At 41.8% G+C, this 16,056-nt stretch overlaps 1 protein-coding gene across 3 annotated transcripts in view; it reads right to left on the reverse strand.

Annotated features, from left to right (window-relative positions):
- sdk1a (sidekick cell adhesion molecule 1a) overlaps nucleotides 1–16,056 on the reverse strand; it is a 236,247-nt gene that overhangs the window by 131,122 nt on the left and 89,069 nt on the right. For all 3 annotated transcript variants that reach the window (XM_028985095.1, XM_028985093.1, XM_028985092.1), the window contains exons 3-5: nucleotides 10,910–11,069; nucleotides 7,514–7,620; nucleotides 6,335–6,482 (exon numbers count right to left, since the gene is read on the reverse strand). In XM_028985095.1, coding sequence (XP_028840928.1) covers nucleotides 6,335–6,482; nucleotides 7,514–7,620; nucleotides 10,910–11,069 — 415 coding nt within the window. The remainder of the gene's footprint in view (nucleotides 1–6,334; nucleotides 6,483–7,513; nucleotides 7,621–10,909; nucleotides 11,070–16,056) is intronic.

A 16,056-nucleotide genomic window follows, 5' to 3' on the forward strand; every position in this document is an offset into this window, starting at 1 on the left:
CCGCGGGCACCCTGGTAAGTCCCAATCCTGTAATGTGCACGTGGCGTGGCCTCTCTCGCACCTCCAGGTAGTGGTTACTGCCTCACCTTCCCTCCCTCCCAGGTCCTCTTGGCACGGATAGGGATCAGCATCGGTATAAAGAGCAACAGCTGCGGCTTGTTGTGTCTTCTCCGCTCTTCTACAAAAGCCCCGCGTGATCTGGAGAGCTGATCTCAGACGTGTCTGAACCCGAGTGTCCTATTCCACATACTGGTGGAATAGGACACTCGTGAAGTGATTGTCATTGTGATACACAGCAGCACAACACAGTGACAACTCTGCTTTTAACCATCACCCTTGGTGAGCAGTGGGCAGCCATGACAGGCGCCCGGGGAGCAATGTGTGGGGACGGTGCTTTGCTCAGTGGCACCTTGGCGGATCGGGATTCTGTCACGTCCATGCGGGCATGACGCGGCGGGTGAACGGAGAGGAGGACGAAGAGTGACGAGGAACGAAGAATGCTTTCACCTGACATCACGGAACAGGGGTTTAATGGTGAATCACAGGACAGGGGAGACATCCGAGACGTAGACACTGGTGAAAACGGAACATAACTTTAAAGACCTGACAGCGAACAGAAACGAACAGGGCAGCTTTATACAATTAACACAGGTGAAAACGATTAGGGAACATTACACATGACAACAATGAAACTCCGGTCCGGATCCCGGACCGGAGTAACCCCCATTTTGGACCGGATCGTGACAGATTCGAATTGGCAAACTTCTGATTACGGGGCTGCTTCCTTAACCACTATGCCACTACCGCCACTGTGTGTGACAGTGCTGTGTGAAAGTGCCATGTTTGTGAGTTAACACACAGGATTGTGACTAGTCACATGGAAAAGAGCTGGCAGGTCGAGAGTTGCTGATGTTGACCTGTGGACCGTCATTCCAGGACAGAGAAGGCCCCCTCCCCTGCTTTCAGCGTGAGGATATTTTGATCACCCTTTTATTCACTTAAGATTTTTTTGAGTTCCAATATACTGTCCTTTTTTCTTCACCTCGTCCTCTGTTGTTCCTCTCCCTTCGACCTTGGGTATGACATTGCTTTAGTTTGCTTTGTCCATTTTCGCGCATAATTATCCCAACCAAACAACAAATTGTGTCCAGATTTCAACTGTTTAGTTGTTAACTTGAGGTAATCATCCTCCTTCTATTCCATGTGCTTGTACTACCATCACCATATCTGACAGTGAAAGCCTCTAATGGTAAACGACTTAATCAACTCAATCAACTTTTGGAGCAGGCTCTTCTTTCTTGGATAGCACACTCTCAGTCCATGGTTACCGTAAGCAAAGACTATGGCAAAATGCTGTGACCTCCCAGTAACAGTTCCCACTTCTTCTGTACAGTTATTTCAACTGATGGCCTTGGAATCTGCAGCTGTTTAGAAATGGCTCCAAGAGACTTTCCAAAGTTGAATAAAACTTCATATCTCTTGTGGGGGGCCTCCACTGAGCTCTTTAGACCATAAAACTCCATGGCAGTGATTTAAGGGTTAAGGACATGGTATTTGAAGTTCCAGTTTCCCTGAAAATCATTTTTCTCACAGCTAATAAAAAAAACAGTATATCAAACAGAACGTAATTGCTCTAGCCTTTACATACAGCTCCCAGTCTGTATCATTCTCTCATTAGGTAAATAAACTTTCATTAGTGCTTCAAAGGTCACACATGACAGTTAGGGTGCCTCTACGGCTGTTCGAAAGGGAATTTCATGTGTGCCGGACCATGAGCTAATACGTTATGGGTTGCTATTATTGGTTACAGCAGCCACAGTAATGAATTTTGTCCTCTGTCCACTGCACCCATGGGTTGCCAGGTCCTTGGCTGCATTAAAGGGGTTAGCATCTGAGGAGACGAGACAACAGGCAGTCCTTCATGCCGGTCTTTTATTCTGAAGCTTTACTGTGGTCCCTCCACAGGGGTTCCGTGTCCCCAGTTCATGCCTCCAAAAGCTGGAGCGCCAGATAAGCTGCTTCTTTTTTTATGAAAGGAGGCAGTGATTCACTTTGGGTGACTGGGAGCGCTTTGTGGCGCATGACTTCTGTCATTGTCAATCATGGTGATTATATGACCCAGTGCAGCACCACCATACTCATCCTTGAGACAAGCACCGCACAATAAGAGCCAGGAGCAAGGGATGCTGGCGGCGGTGGCCGGCTGGGATGGATATTGCTGCTGAATTCTCCAATGTGCGCTTTGAAGAAAAGAGATGAAAATGTACTGCATGGTGCATGTGCAGGAGGGTGTTCGGAAACGAGACACTCAAAGATATCTAGTAATGAATAATAAAAAATTCAACAAGGGAGAGCAGGACGCAAGGACGAAGCAATGTGAGGTAGCCACACAGTCCCGGCTGTTTGATCCAACATGCCAACAGAAAGCACTGCTCACCAACAGTGTAATTATCGCCATCATGAAAATTTCATGCCCACTAAAGGGGAACTCAAGGTGGAACGGCAGCCGGATGACTTTCAAAAGAAGCCCCAACGGAATCCTGTCTGTGCGCATCAAAACCGAGCTCACGTCTGGCCGCGCGCAGCTGTGTGCCTGCGAGGAGGCGTGAAAAAGGCCTCTGTGGTTCATCTGGACGCCACTGTAACTGCTGCCCGGTGTGGCGGCGTGATAAAATCTCGCTTTCCCTGGTTCCGCACAACTGCTTGCTTCGCCCTGGTGTAGCAGGCTTTAAATTTATCAGAGATCAATTCAACATTTCAGTTCTTCAAGTAGTAACTCAATTACCATCCAATTTGTTCCATTTAAGGTCCTTAAATTACTTTGTACTTCAAAGACCATCATTTTTATTACTACTTCGAATAATCATTTTCACAAGTGTGTGCTCATCAAGGAGTACCACAGTGTCCTTCTGGTCATGATGGCCATGGTGTCTCGAAGAGCTGGCTAAAGTAAACATTGTCCTAAATGTCCATTCACAAGGTGAGCTATTATCAGACACTGCATTTAATATTCAGAAAATAAGATATACGTCAACTATGAATTGAGTCTTTGCATGAAAAGAGTGGGCTGATTCCATAGATGTTGCAATGTAGAATATTTTAAGTTCAATTCAACACAATTGTGGAAAATAATGACAAATAGGGAAAAAAAATTCTATAAAAGAGGTGATATTGCATTAGCCCCCATACCACATGTTTCCCAAGCTTTGTAGCAATGTAACAGGTTGATCTTACAAATGCACCTACACCGACACAAAGCCAGGAATTTCAATCCAGCTCACAACCTTGGAGATGTGAGGTCATGATACTAACCAACCACTGAACCACTGAATGGTTCAAAGCAAATACATAGTCTAATATCTAATTATTGTTAAACCACTGCTAAAATTACTCAAAAGTAGTGATATCATGGACCACAACTGTTTACATGGAAATGAATGATGTGCCATAGAATTGTAAATCTTGGCCCGAGATATGTAAATCTTGTTTTGGGCTCAATTTCTATAATTTCAGTCAGGCTCGGGTAAAAAACTCAAACTCCTGGTCAGTGGTACCTATCCTTTCCATATGTTTAGCTTCTTGCAGATTTGTTTCAATGATTGCTTTTTAATGAAAAATTGAATTTATTAATGTTAATTAATAATAAGGTGATGGCATTTTAATTATTGTGAGAGAGATGTGAAAATGGATGCTGAGGAGGTGAAACGGAGGCAGGCTCAGTTCCCCCACACATTTCCTTTCCCTCCTAAAGCATTGCTTGTAGCATGTGCAAAGAAAGTCAGGCATTTAAAAGGTTGTACTGTAAATTTGGCTCGGTTCAGGCTCAGACTGGGTCTAACTTTTTAGGTCCGATTATAGCTCTAATCTGCTAACTATCATGATTGCGACAGCCTTAGTCAGGTAGACAGGTAAATCATGCCTCAAAGCCAGTCACAGTGCAACGGGGGACTGGCTGCTGTATTATTAATGTGAGCAGCCTACAGACAAAAATTCCTGTTTGTAATCCTCATAAACAAGGGAGCAGATTCACATAATAATCGAGTAACCAAACTGCCATGTTTATTACTAAATATTGTGTTTTACATGCCAGAGCCAATGCACATGTCTGATTCCCAGCATAATATTTCCCAAGGGTTAGACATTCAGACACATACTAATTATGCCTTATAAACCCACTGGGAGGAATAACGCGACTATCAAATGTCATAACGAGGGTGTGAACTCATAAAACACGTAAACACCTTAAATCATGGAAAGCTATCAGCCTAATGAATCAGTGACAAAAATAAAGCCTGTACTCCACTGCACCACGTGCAATTACTGAAGGCAAGCCATTAATGCATAGGTGGCTGTAAAAGATAATCAATTTTATAAATCAATAAAATAAAATCTCTTCATTTGTTTCAGTCGTTAATCCCGAACTTCGCATGGAATTAATTAATCTTTTTCGACTGCTACTAAAAAATTCAGCACTTAATTTGACGGGAATCACTGTACTTTTAATGTGTTCTAAAAACTTTCTTCATCTTATGTGCACATCATAGGAAGACATTTACATTTACTGCATTTATCAGACGCCCTCATCCAGAGTGACTATAAATCAGTAGTTACAGGGACAGTCCCACTGGAGACACTCAGGGTTAAGTGTCTTGCTCAGGGACACAATGGAACCTGTGACTTTCTGGTCTTCTGGGTTCATAGGTGAGTGTCTGACCCACTAGGCTACTACCACCACATCACCTCTCGAGTCTATTACAGAGTCAACATTAAGATTTGCAGATGGTGGAGACATATGATAAATGCAAGAGAATCTGAATCAACAGCTAAATAAAGGACTGGTCTGTTCTTAATAACAAGCTCCAGTGAGGTAAGCACCATAAGACGCCCATAAAAACTTCTCTGACGCATGTGTAGGTCTGAAGAATCCACCCACGCAAATCAACTTTGTGATCCTGCACGGGCCGCTAATTCAATCACCATGCAAGTCAATTGCTTGTGAAGTGCAGCCCTATTTCCAAAATCTCCTTCTAGGGGATTCTTCCCTGCCACTCGTGGCCCTGGTTTGTGCAGCCAAGCTGATTGCGCTGCTCCTGCCGCGGCCACATAACAATTAAGAATGTGACATCACACCCAATAGCATTATAAAGGGCTCGTCTGCTGGAGTAATGATTGCTTCATTTTAGGCGGTGGTCTGCCGGGCCGGTCAGGAGCAGGGGGGCGCTCTCGGAGGGGTCAAGGAAAACATTGGAACCGGGGAGGAAAATAATCGAAAGGATGAGCCAGACGTTTTCTATTCAGGTGTGTGTGTGTGTTGTCAGTGGCAGTGTATTGATGTTATGTATGTGCCTTGCTTTTCATCATGATGCAATATTCCGCCAAAGCCCCGGCCGTCTGGCAGTGGCGCAATTATAGAGCTGGCCTCCGTCCAAGGCACCTTAAGCACATCTATCGGTCAGTCTGTCGGCTAACTTACCCAATCGCGCTTCTGTCCCTCATCTTGGCTGCAGAATTACACTTCATGTACACGCCTTTTAAAACCCGGGGCGCGCAGCAAAACACATCGGCGTGGCCCGGAGAGAAAACCGACGAAGTCGCGCGGCATATTGGTCTATTCCCACTAATCAAAACATTCCCGCAGTAGGCCCGGAACCAGCACGGAAAAGCCGCTCATTAATGGCCCACGATCCACGGCTAAATTTGACTCTGATTCACCGGTTACTTTTCAATTATGCGCAACGATGAAATCAAAAGCTTTTTTCTTTTAAAAACACCCTCCCCTCGCCTTTTTTGGAACAGGTAACTCATTAAACACGTCTAGGCAACAGAGGGGTTCTGATTCGGCAGCCGTTGGAATGAAAGACACTCCAGTGATAATGGGGGAGCGGATCAGCGTCTTCTGTCTCTGCCTGGGCGAGCTGCTAATTAGAAAAAGGCAATGAGGAACTACCGTGGCTAGATTAAAGAACGGCCGGGAACCAGCATTAATTGCGCGTCTGTGACAAGGCTGAGGACAGGAGAGAAAAACACACACACACACACACACACACACACAGTGATCTGCACGCTCCGTCTCTTCTGTGTCATTGGCTGGAGAGCTTCGGGGTCTCGCACCAGACTCCATTTTGCACCGCAGCTATAGGCATGTGGGCAGTCAGACCCCCGGGGGGACTGACAGTGAGAAGGGGAAATAATTACATTGCACACGGCGAACCGCGGCTCTGGACAAGCGGCGCTCGGGGCAGGAACTCTCCGGAACAATCCCTAATGAAGGCGCGCACAGGCCTCGCTCGGAGCTCCGAGACCGAAAGCGATAGGAGGTCAAGCCGCCACTTACACTCGGTTGCTGGGGATGATCTTGTAGCCGTCCCTGAACCACGTCACCTGTGGCCGGGGGAAGCAGCTGACCGGCGGGGCGTTGAGGATGGCTGCCTTGCCCTGAGTCACCATCTTCCTCTGCTCAGCATCCACGAAGTTACCCATGTCTACAGAGACACAGGACAGATAAAGGCACTGTTTTTAACTCTCGGCCATTATTTCACATATAAATGAGATGAGAAACGAGAAGAAACAGATGACTGGCAGGTCTCACACATGCAACGTCTTTATTCTGGACGGTTTTCTTCACATTGGATGATTTTAATTCCATGTCTGTCAATACATCACATGCCCAAACATCACTGAAGCCTGTGTTTCTTTCTTGTTTCTTTCCTTTATGTAAATCCTGGGGACGTTTTATACCTTAGACTAACCAACAAGCCCCATGCTCAGCGTCTAGACACTGTGCTTTGAAAATATTGCTAATTTTAAAAAATTGCACACAGACAGACAAACAAGTAAATTACCAGTTAACAACAGTTAAGTTTACATAATATTTACTAAATTAATTTCTTTTTTTTCAGTGAAAGCATGCAGGGTATGCTTTTTTAAGTCTAATTCTACCCCAAAAGTGCACCCAACCTGAAAGAGACACGTTTCAACTCATTTAGCCTTTAAATAAATATTTTGCCTTGTGCAGACCACCAGAAAGTCCCCATTAAATTTCAGGCTTGCCTGTTTTGCATGCACAATTGATCCCGAACAAGAAATAAAGACCCAACACACACACAATTGCACATATGCAATTCAGATTGGCAAACTCCTACTCTTGATTCGCCATCTTTAATAAATTACTTTTATTACATTACTCCTCATACACCCTTCTCCCATCGCGGCGCACGGAAGCACATAGCGGAAATTGAGGGATATTAGCGCTGTCTTGTTTAGAATCGCACAACACAATTTCCTGTGAAAACAAAACAAAGGACTTCCAAGTGTTTAACAGCGGTTCATTTCTTGGATGGCAACACATAGTGAGGAGAAGAGAGTGTATGAGGTGGAGCCTGATGTGATAATGACCCAGAAGAGATGAACCTGGCATTGGGGAAATGTAAAAAGGGAAAAAGTGTTTTTTTAATGTTGCCCTGCGCCGTTGTAGCCATACAGGCCAGACGATATCACCTTCACGGTCACTTACATGCAACCTGAATCTCGGCCCGCTTCTGCAGAAGAGCGCCCATCCTGTTCCTCACCACGCACTGGTAGAAGCCCTGGTCTGAACGCTGCAGTGATGCGATGACGTACCTGTGGAGAGGAACAATGCCAGTGCTATGTCAAGTCACTCCTGCTAAGTCACTCCTGTAACACATTCTCAACTGTAAAATTTACCACTTTATTAGAAGATACTTTGGCTTCATTCACATTAAAATCATATGTTTATCAAAATCACATTAACTCCAATTCTACTCAAATTGGATCTGAACTCACCGGATTAGTCTGATAACTTGGTAATATGAATGTAGCCATGCTGCATAGATCAAGTTAGACACTATGGGCTGTATTTTGAAAGTGAAACAGATTGCTTTTGATATTGTGATACACAGATAAGTACAGCACACAGCGCACACAACAAAATGTGTCCTATACATTTAACCCATCACCACTTTTGTGAGCAGTCAGGGGCCATGAAAGGCGCAGGGTGTGGGGATGGTACCTTGCTCAGTGGCACCTTGACGGTCTGGGATTTGAACCCACAACCTTCCGGATATGAGCCTGCTTCCTTACTTGCTAGGCCACCACTGGCCCCAAAACTATAAAAATTGAGGGCATGGGGCACTAATGTCACCGTATTTACAGTGATCTCTGTCCTGCAGGTCACATCCAACGGAAAAGACTGCTTGCCGGAGAGGAGGAACTAATTACCCACCTAGTGGCCTGAGCTGGCCCATCCAGGACATTAGGCGCAGGTTAAGATCTCACCCAGGGTGGGGTGTGAGCCCACCACAGCATCTCCCAGAAGACAAACTTTAATGAAGGTTTTTAAAAAAACATCGTCACAGTGTCCATTTCCTGTCCTTGTCTTCTATTTCCCAAACAAATATGCAGAGAGTTACAATTTGCATTCTGATTGGCAAACTAACAAAGCATCATGGACAGTTGGTAATGGTAGACCTCCATCCGTAATCATTTCTGGTGGTGGTCCTACAGCTAATCCTTATAATGTTAGCAGTGGACCATTCTTAAGAAAGCTACAATTGACGTATAGCTCTTGTCTCCAAACCTTTGAAGTACGTTCCTAAACTGGCCAATTAGCATGAGTACACGAGTCAGGTGTTCCAATAAAGTGACTGCATATAATTTAATAACAAAGGACAAAAAATGGTGCCAAACAAATGCCTTCGGCATTAAAGGCATTTTAGAGCTTCCATTGCTGCAGTTGGCCTCTTTTGCCAGACATGACTTTTGGAGCGAACCACTTAGAAGCTATCAAACGGCACATGAACAGCATCCAGGGCTCGTTTTGCAGTGATGGATCTCAGGCCCCAGCCAAACAGCCTCTCCCCCCAACGTCTGAGGAGCAGATGCAAGATATTAAGAAGGTGTTGGTATTCTTCAGGACACGAGAATGCACGTCTAATGTACTGTGTCGAAGTTCCTCAACCAGATCTGTCCGGGTCTTCAAAATGCCAAAGAGAAACCTGTCTGTGCATCTCAAACACTCCCTCCATTCCTCCAGGGGACAGTCAGTAGTAACACCAGTGATGTACGGACTAGGCTACTCAGATGATGAAAGATAATTGTAAAAGCAATACCAATTAGAGGAAATGAATTCAAAAGAAGGACAAAAAGGCACTCATCCATGCAGATACGTCACAGGCGTACCATCATTTGGCTTTTTGCTTTTAGAATTATGCCTGAAGTGTGGAGAGTATTTCGCATATTGAGAATATCTCTGTGAATACATTTAGATAATGCATGGTATTCGTCTTTATTATCACTTACATTTTCATCTCTGCTACATCACTACATAAATGGCACAATCAATAGAAACTTTTCACTTTTGAGGCTATATCAATAATGGCAAGTGAGTGCATGCATATGCTTTCTTTATGTATTATTGTGCTGTAATGAAGATAAATAGTACTGAAAAGGCTTCAGTGAAAAGAAAATTTTGCAGATTTAATTCATTAAAACACACGACTCTGTCCAAAGTTCTTTGCAACAGTCATGTGAAAATATAAATGAATAACACATATTGAATAAGAATTATTCCATACAATAGGCAAAATACCTACATGCCAAGGCAAAATTTTGGACATAAGCTTTTATGGTTCTGGATTTTTTACAAGATTATATTATAAACAAAGAAGAAAAAGTTGAACACTTCAGTCTCTCCAAAGCAGGGAGCTTCTGCGCAATTGCAGCATTTCACACACCAGATGAGGTGGTCTCAAACAGTCCTGAAGACTTTACTGAACACTTTCTTATCATTCACTCATGGTAATGAGCATCTCATGAAGCTGCTTTTGATAAAGACAATAGAGAACAACGCCACCATGAAGGTAAACAGAGGAGACTCTGAAAAACAGATTATACCTCAATTTCTCCTGCTACAAAAATACTACATATGTTTCTTGCATTGACTTCTTCAAAATGGCCTCCAAACTTGGTTCCAAACTTCTGTAGTGTAACTGTCTCCAAACCCAGAACAAAGTGTTATGTTCTGAGTAATATATGCAATATATAAGCAATATATGCAATATAAGCACCTACAGTGCATGCATGCAGAAAGTATTCACAGTGCATCACATTTAGTTATGTTACCACCTTATTCCAAAATTGATTAACCTCAAGTAATTTTTTTTTACATTGTCATGATGTGGTGTTATGTGTAGAATCATGGAAAAAATGCATTTAATCCAGGCTGTAACATAACAAAATGTGGAAAAAGTGAATACTACCACGAATAGTTTCCAGATACACTGTACGTGCACTAGGTATATGGAAAGTAAGACTGAGATTGTAGCTTATGATTTGTCATTAAGATATTTTTTCCATTGTTTAATTATGAATATAAATTATGATTAATATGTTCAATTTAAATAATCAAATTACATAAAAATGTATTTAGTGCCCGTCTTGTTATATTACTCAGGAATATCTGTGAGTCAGGATGTCTGCATAGCCACAGCCGATCATGCTCCTTCTATGTAGTTACTCCACCAAAAGTTTCTGTAATACTCAAATGCCAGGACATAACTGAGGCTGTGTTTATCTCTCTAAGTTTGGCATATTGGCTGTGGATGGATTTTTTAAAAAAAAAATTGACAGTCCTCATTTGGCTTTTAACTAAAATGTGCTGTGGTGTTTGGATTTGCAACTAGCCACGATTCTTCAATCGCACAATTTAATAGTAACAAAGAAACTGTCCTTGTGCAGTCAAAAGTTCTAAAATAGCGACTGAAAACAGATGACATTTCTGCTCATAGAAATGAATAGTGAGATTATAGAAAAATATCCGTCATCTGAAATCATTTTGGACAGGCAATTAAGTGATAAGTAGGATGTGGTGAGGATAAAAGCTGACACCTACCTGTACTCTGGAGAGAAGGAAGTGATGTCGCTGTTGTTCAGCAGCCATTTGAACTCCAGCGGCCAGCTGCCCTCGGCCAGGCAGGTCATCACCAGTCGGTTCCCCTCCAGGTGAGTCTCTGGGGGTCCGGGCTCGGTTTTGAAGTACGGTGCAACATCACCTGATGGAGGTGGACAGGAAAGGTGGTCAAAAGGCAGCATCTGAACTCAACGCGAGAGGTTGAACACGTGACCAAAAGGAATCAAATCTAACCTAATCAAGCTTCAAACATGCCAACGGCATATAACCCTATTAACCAGCTTCATCTGCTTATAAGAAACAATAGCTGATCGTTAAAAGGTCACTTTGTACCAGCGTGCACTTGTTCAAACAGGATGTCAGTCTGGCCTATACAGAACATATGGGGAGGGAGCTGACTTTTGACCTCAAAACAGGCTGCATGAATGTGAATGCGACTTAGAAAGATGTCCTAAACAACAACCACTGAAGAACGGGGTTAAAAGCTAAACAAAATAAATACATGAAGTAAAAATGTGGTACCCTGTAGTGATACAGCACCCCGTCAAATCTCGCACAAATCAATTGCGCTGTAAAGCCGCCCGGTCCTGCAGCATACAAATGCCTGTGAATATCAGGGCGGGGGCACCGTGACTTTTATTGAGCCGTCATAACCGGCGCCATGAATCAATGGCAGCCGTGCAGGCAGAGAAACCTGGGAGATCTCCGCTCGTGAGCCGGCAAAACTCTTTAGAGAAGCCTTCTGTTTAGACCGGGTCCCTCGGGAGAATGCACAGTTTCAGCGGCATGGAACCCCGGTTTAATTTTCCCCGCTGAATGAAACCTGTGTGCTTCCAAAGTAACATGCAATTGTCTATGGTGCCTGACACAAAATGTATGAATTCAGGCCTCTACAGTGTTTAATTAAACTCAGATACAGATGCAGGACAGAGCGGCGTGTCAAATAACAACCTTAAAAATGCATTTTTGATTTATTGCTTAATTAAGTTCAAATAAAATGGATGCATTTGCATGCAGGCATGCATTAAAGTTCATTATTATAGTCAATTGCAATCCCTCCTTTTATCCTAAAAAATAAGCTTTACTTAAAATGAATGAAAGTAACAGGATAAATGCACCCACTGTGTTTCTATGCATTTGTCAGCTTCTGCTGAGGTCACCCCAATGGCAAGGTCTGCAAATTTATTCCACGGCCAAGTGAAAGAAATTGGTGTGTCATTTTCTCCACCATTAAAAGGCCACATTTCATCTGGGGCATGGCAAAAGTCAAAGGACTATAATACAGCTGCAGTGTGGCGCCGAAAATAAATGCTGGTATTGCGTCCGACTCAAAGCGGGAGGGGTGTGTGAAATGAATTGTCAGTAATAAATAAATAAATAAATAAATAAATAACAATGTGTGTATATGTATAATGTTATTATGTTATTTATTAATATAAATAAACAATACATTATAAATAAGATAATAAATATAAATAAAAAATAAATTATATAGACACACACACACACACACACACGTGTGTGTATGGCATCCCAGAACCCTATTACAAAAATGTCTCTGTAGTGTCACAGCATATGTAAATGTTTTATGCAGCCAATAAAATATTTTTTTATAACATCAGGACCGCTTTACAGTGCCAGGTACTGTCTACTTTTGGTGGTGGCTCTGATGGGAAAGAAATTGAGCTAGATGACCCTGATGAGTTATAGGTTCAATTACCACCTACTACCATTGCATCTCCAAGCAAGAAACGTAACCCTGAGGTCCTCCAGGGGGACTGAACCCATAACCAATCATTTTAAGTGATTCTTTAAAAGAGAATCAGCTAAATGTTATGTCATCGTTTTCCAATGGACAGTACAAGTTTTTTGAAGGTTCCAAGCAAGCTGAGGTGATAATAGAAACACATGGTGGGTTACTATCTGGCCAGTTATATATTTTGTTGTTAAACTTGCTCATTTACATTTACAGAATTTATCAGACGCCCTTATCCAGAGCGACTTACAATCAGTAGTTACAGGGACAGTCCCCCCCTGGAGACACTCAGGGTTAAGTGTCTTACTCAGGGACACAATGGTAGTAAGTGGGGTGTGAACATGTTGATTTAAAATGTAAAGCACTTTTATTTTACAACAGGAAGAATATGTAATATTGTGAAATAGTTATTTTGCATGAAAAGCACATATCATTTACATGTCACTGGTTTAAAGCAAACAGTAATTGCCCAAGTATGTGATTTGTTATACGGCATTTGTTCTTCTTTCCCCATTCACTCCATAATCACACAGTTTTTAGATGAATAAATGTGTTTATAATGGAAAATATGGAAACATCAGAGGCGTTAAAATAGAAAAAAATGTAATGTAATTTACGAAAATAACAAAACAGATTTCACAGGACCCTAGTAACTTACTGTAGGTTTAATAAAAAGAAAATCTAAATTAGATTACGTTCTGGCATCAAAACCAAGAGGTGTGTCTGAGGTGTGGAAAAAAAACTTTGACCATGAAAAATGGTGTTAAATAAATAATAAGCGCCCACAATAATGTCAGATTTTGGCTTTTATCTGTTGGGCTCTGGTCTGTTTTTTAAGGCCTGATTAAAGCTCTGATTCGTGGCTACATCCACTCTGTCTTGAGGCTACTGACCTCTATGTGTCGGACTGCATTACCTGCACTTTCAAATGCACAGGCATATCAGGACCATGGACAATCAGAGGCTTTGCGATCTCCGATTAGAATATGATATGTTCCTAATATCACTGTTTCTCAAATAGTGGAGCAATGGCAGAGGGGCGTGTGTTTTTTTTTTTTCTGCAGTAAGGAGTAAGGTTATTGTGCACCGAACAAGACAGCATGCGGCATATATGAAGTTCAGTGAATAAACTGGTGGATGTGGACAGAGTTGGAGATAATGAAAAAAATTTAAGTCTCCCAAAAGCTACGAAATATGGAAATATGAGAGCCCCGTCATCCAGGTGGTGCCACTAGTATTAATGTGCCTAAATATGAAAAGAACAAACTCACATGAATTTACCTACATAGCTATGCCTATTAAGAAGTAGAAGTAATAATAATAATGATTCATAACTTTCCTATGATGCTGATGCCTCCCACTCCACTATGGCAAGCTGGGGTTCTTGAAAAATAAAATGGGGTCTTTGTCATGAAAATATTTGAGAATCACCGCCATAGGAAATAATATATAAAATATCATGTCCATATGTGTTGCTATAATCACTCCTGGGGGGTAATAAATCCCAATTGAATGTCACTGAGCATCTTTATCCTACCTGAGTAAGGAGCCCATATCTGAAGGGTGTTAAATCGGAGCCATTCACCTACGAGTCACTTGACATCTAAACTAGCAGGTCGCACTGGACAGGCTGGCGGTGGAGGCCATACTGGCCCCCTAAAATAACACACATCTACTTTAAGGCTGGCCTTTTAGATTCTTTTTAGAAACTCTTTCTTTTAAAGAGGTTATATCTTCCTTGACCTCATGTAAATAAAAAAATCATTTAAACAGGACTGGGGGAAATAAATGCTAAAATTTAATTTCTCTCTCTGGAGCCAAGAAGCACCTTGTTTAAATGTACCCTGCTGCCGTGCTCAGCATCAATCCATTTTTCATCAGATATATATATATTACCTCTTGGCAAGCAGCCGCGCTCTGATGGCTTGATTCAAGTTCCTGTCATTGTGCTTCTCATTGTACTTTGATGATGTAGGGATGAGGGCGAATGCATTTTTAATTTAACAGCACTACTCCAAAATCAATTCTTCAAATAGTCTTAAGTCCCTACACTGTCAGTCTCAACTCCAATCTGCAGAAGTGCGAAGGCGGCAGACTTTTTTATGGTTGCGGCGGGTGCGTAGCTGCAGTAGGAATTCTCCGAAGTGAAACTCTGGGGAATTCAATTTCTGACATGATGCAGTGCTGAAGAGGTCTTGAGTACTGCTTTGTTACTTATGTAATTTAGTATTATGACACCTGATTATCTCTACTATAAAGAATTGTCCGCAGCAAGCACCATTAGAGCCTAGTCTTTAAGTTTGAATGAACTTTTACTTGACTTCCAATGATAACAAAAATAAAATTAGTTTGTTGGCAATGCCCTCCTTTTGCCATGTGGCACAAATCCTGCCAGTGTATGTTATTTGCGATTAAATTTTTTTTGGCTTATATTTTTATTCATTTTCAGCTTTGAATTAACGTTATTTAAAATCAATAAAACAAGCACTATTTTAATACTAATACTAATTAATTAATTGTCACCTTTAAAACAAATTCTAACAAATATTACCCATTAGACATCTGCCATGTGAATTTGTCCAATTTATTTTATGTAGATCTCATAGGGACAACACCCCTCCTGCATGATACACCCATCCATCCTTGCATTTCAATATTTCCCAAAGTTACTCAACTTACGTTTACTGAAAGGGTTTCGACTAAGCAATGATTGAAAATTAAGTTCACAGTTCTTACACATTCTGTGTCGTGCCATAAAGTGGGTGTGTCCTCAAGATAAACCTTCACTAGGAACTGTGAATGGTGATTATCAGCTGCCCTCACAGGAGACATTCTGCTCCATTTCATTTTAATTTGTTTAATGAATAACCATGCCTCACCTAACTACACCAGATGAAAGCACTCACGTTTTACCTATAAATATTCAAGCACATCCTCTTAAAAAATTTGGGGGTTAACAGAATTATACACAGGGCCCATAATTTAGTTTCAGTAATGTGCACATCAAAAAAAGTTAGGAGACAATAAACAACACCCATAAGACAACTGGATAATATCGCTAATAGGGTGGATGCAGCTCATTAGCGTTAGTTCTTCACTGTAATTTCCATACAAAATTTAAAAGTCTTAAGTTTAGCTCACCGATGACTCGGTGAGTCTGTGACAATAAATCATTCATAAAATATATTATAAATATACTGCAGCACTCTATATAACACAAGCCAAATTTCTCTCATTTTATTGATTATTAATAGCTGTGAAAAATGCAGCCCCAGAGGTGATAAGCACTTAAATATCTGTGTGGTCTCATCTTTATTTTTCAGCTGCATTTGCATCAACAAAATCTTTCACAAAGCATTGCACTTATTTTTCT

This window comes from Denticeps clupeoides, chromosome 7, assembly GCF_900700375.1.
Source record: "Denticeps clupeoides chromosome 7, fDenClu1.1, whole genome shotgun sequence".
In the NCBI taxonomy this organism is placed as follows: domain Eukaryota; kingdom Metazoa; phylum Chordata; class Actinopteri; order Clupeiformes; family Denticipitidae; genus Denticeps; species Denticeps clupeoides.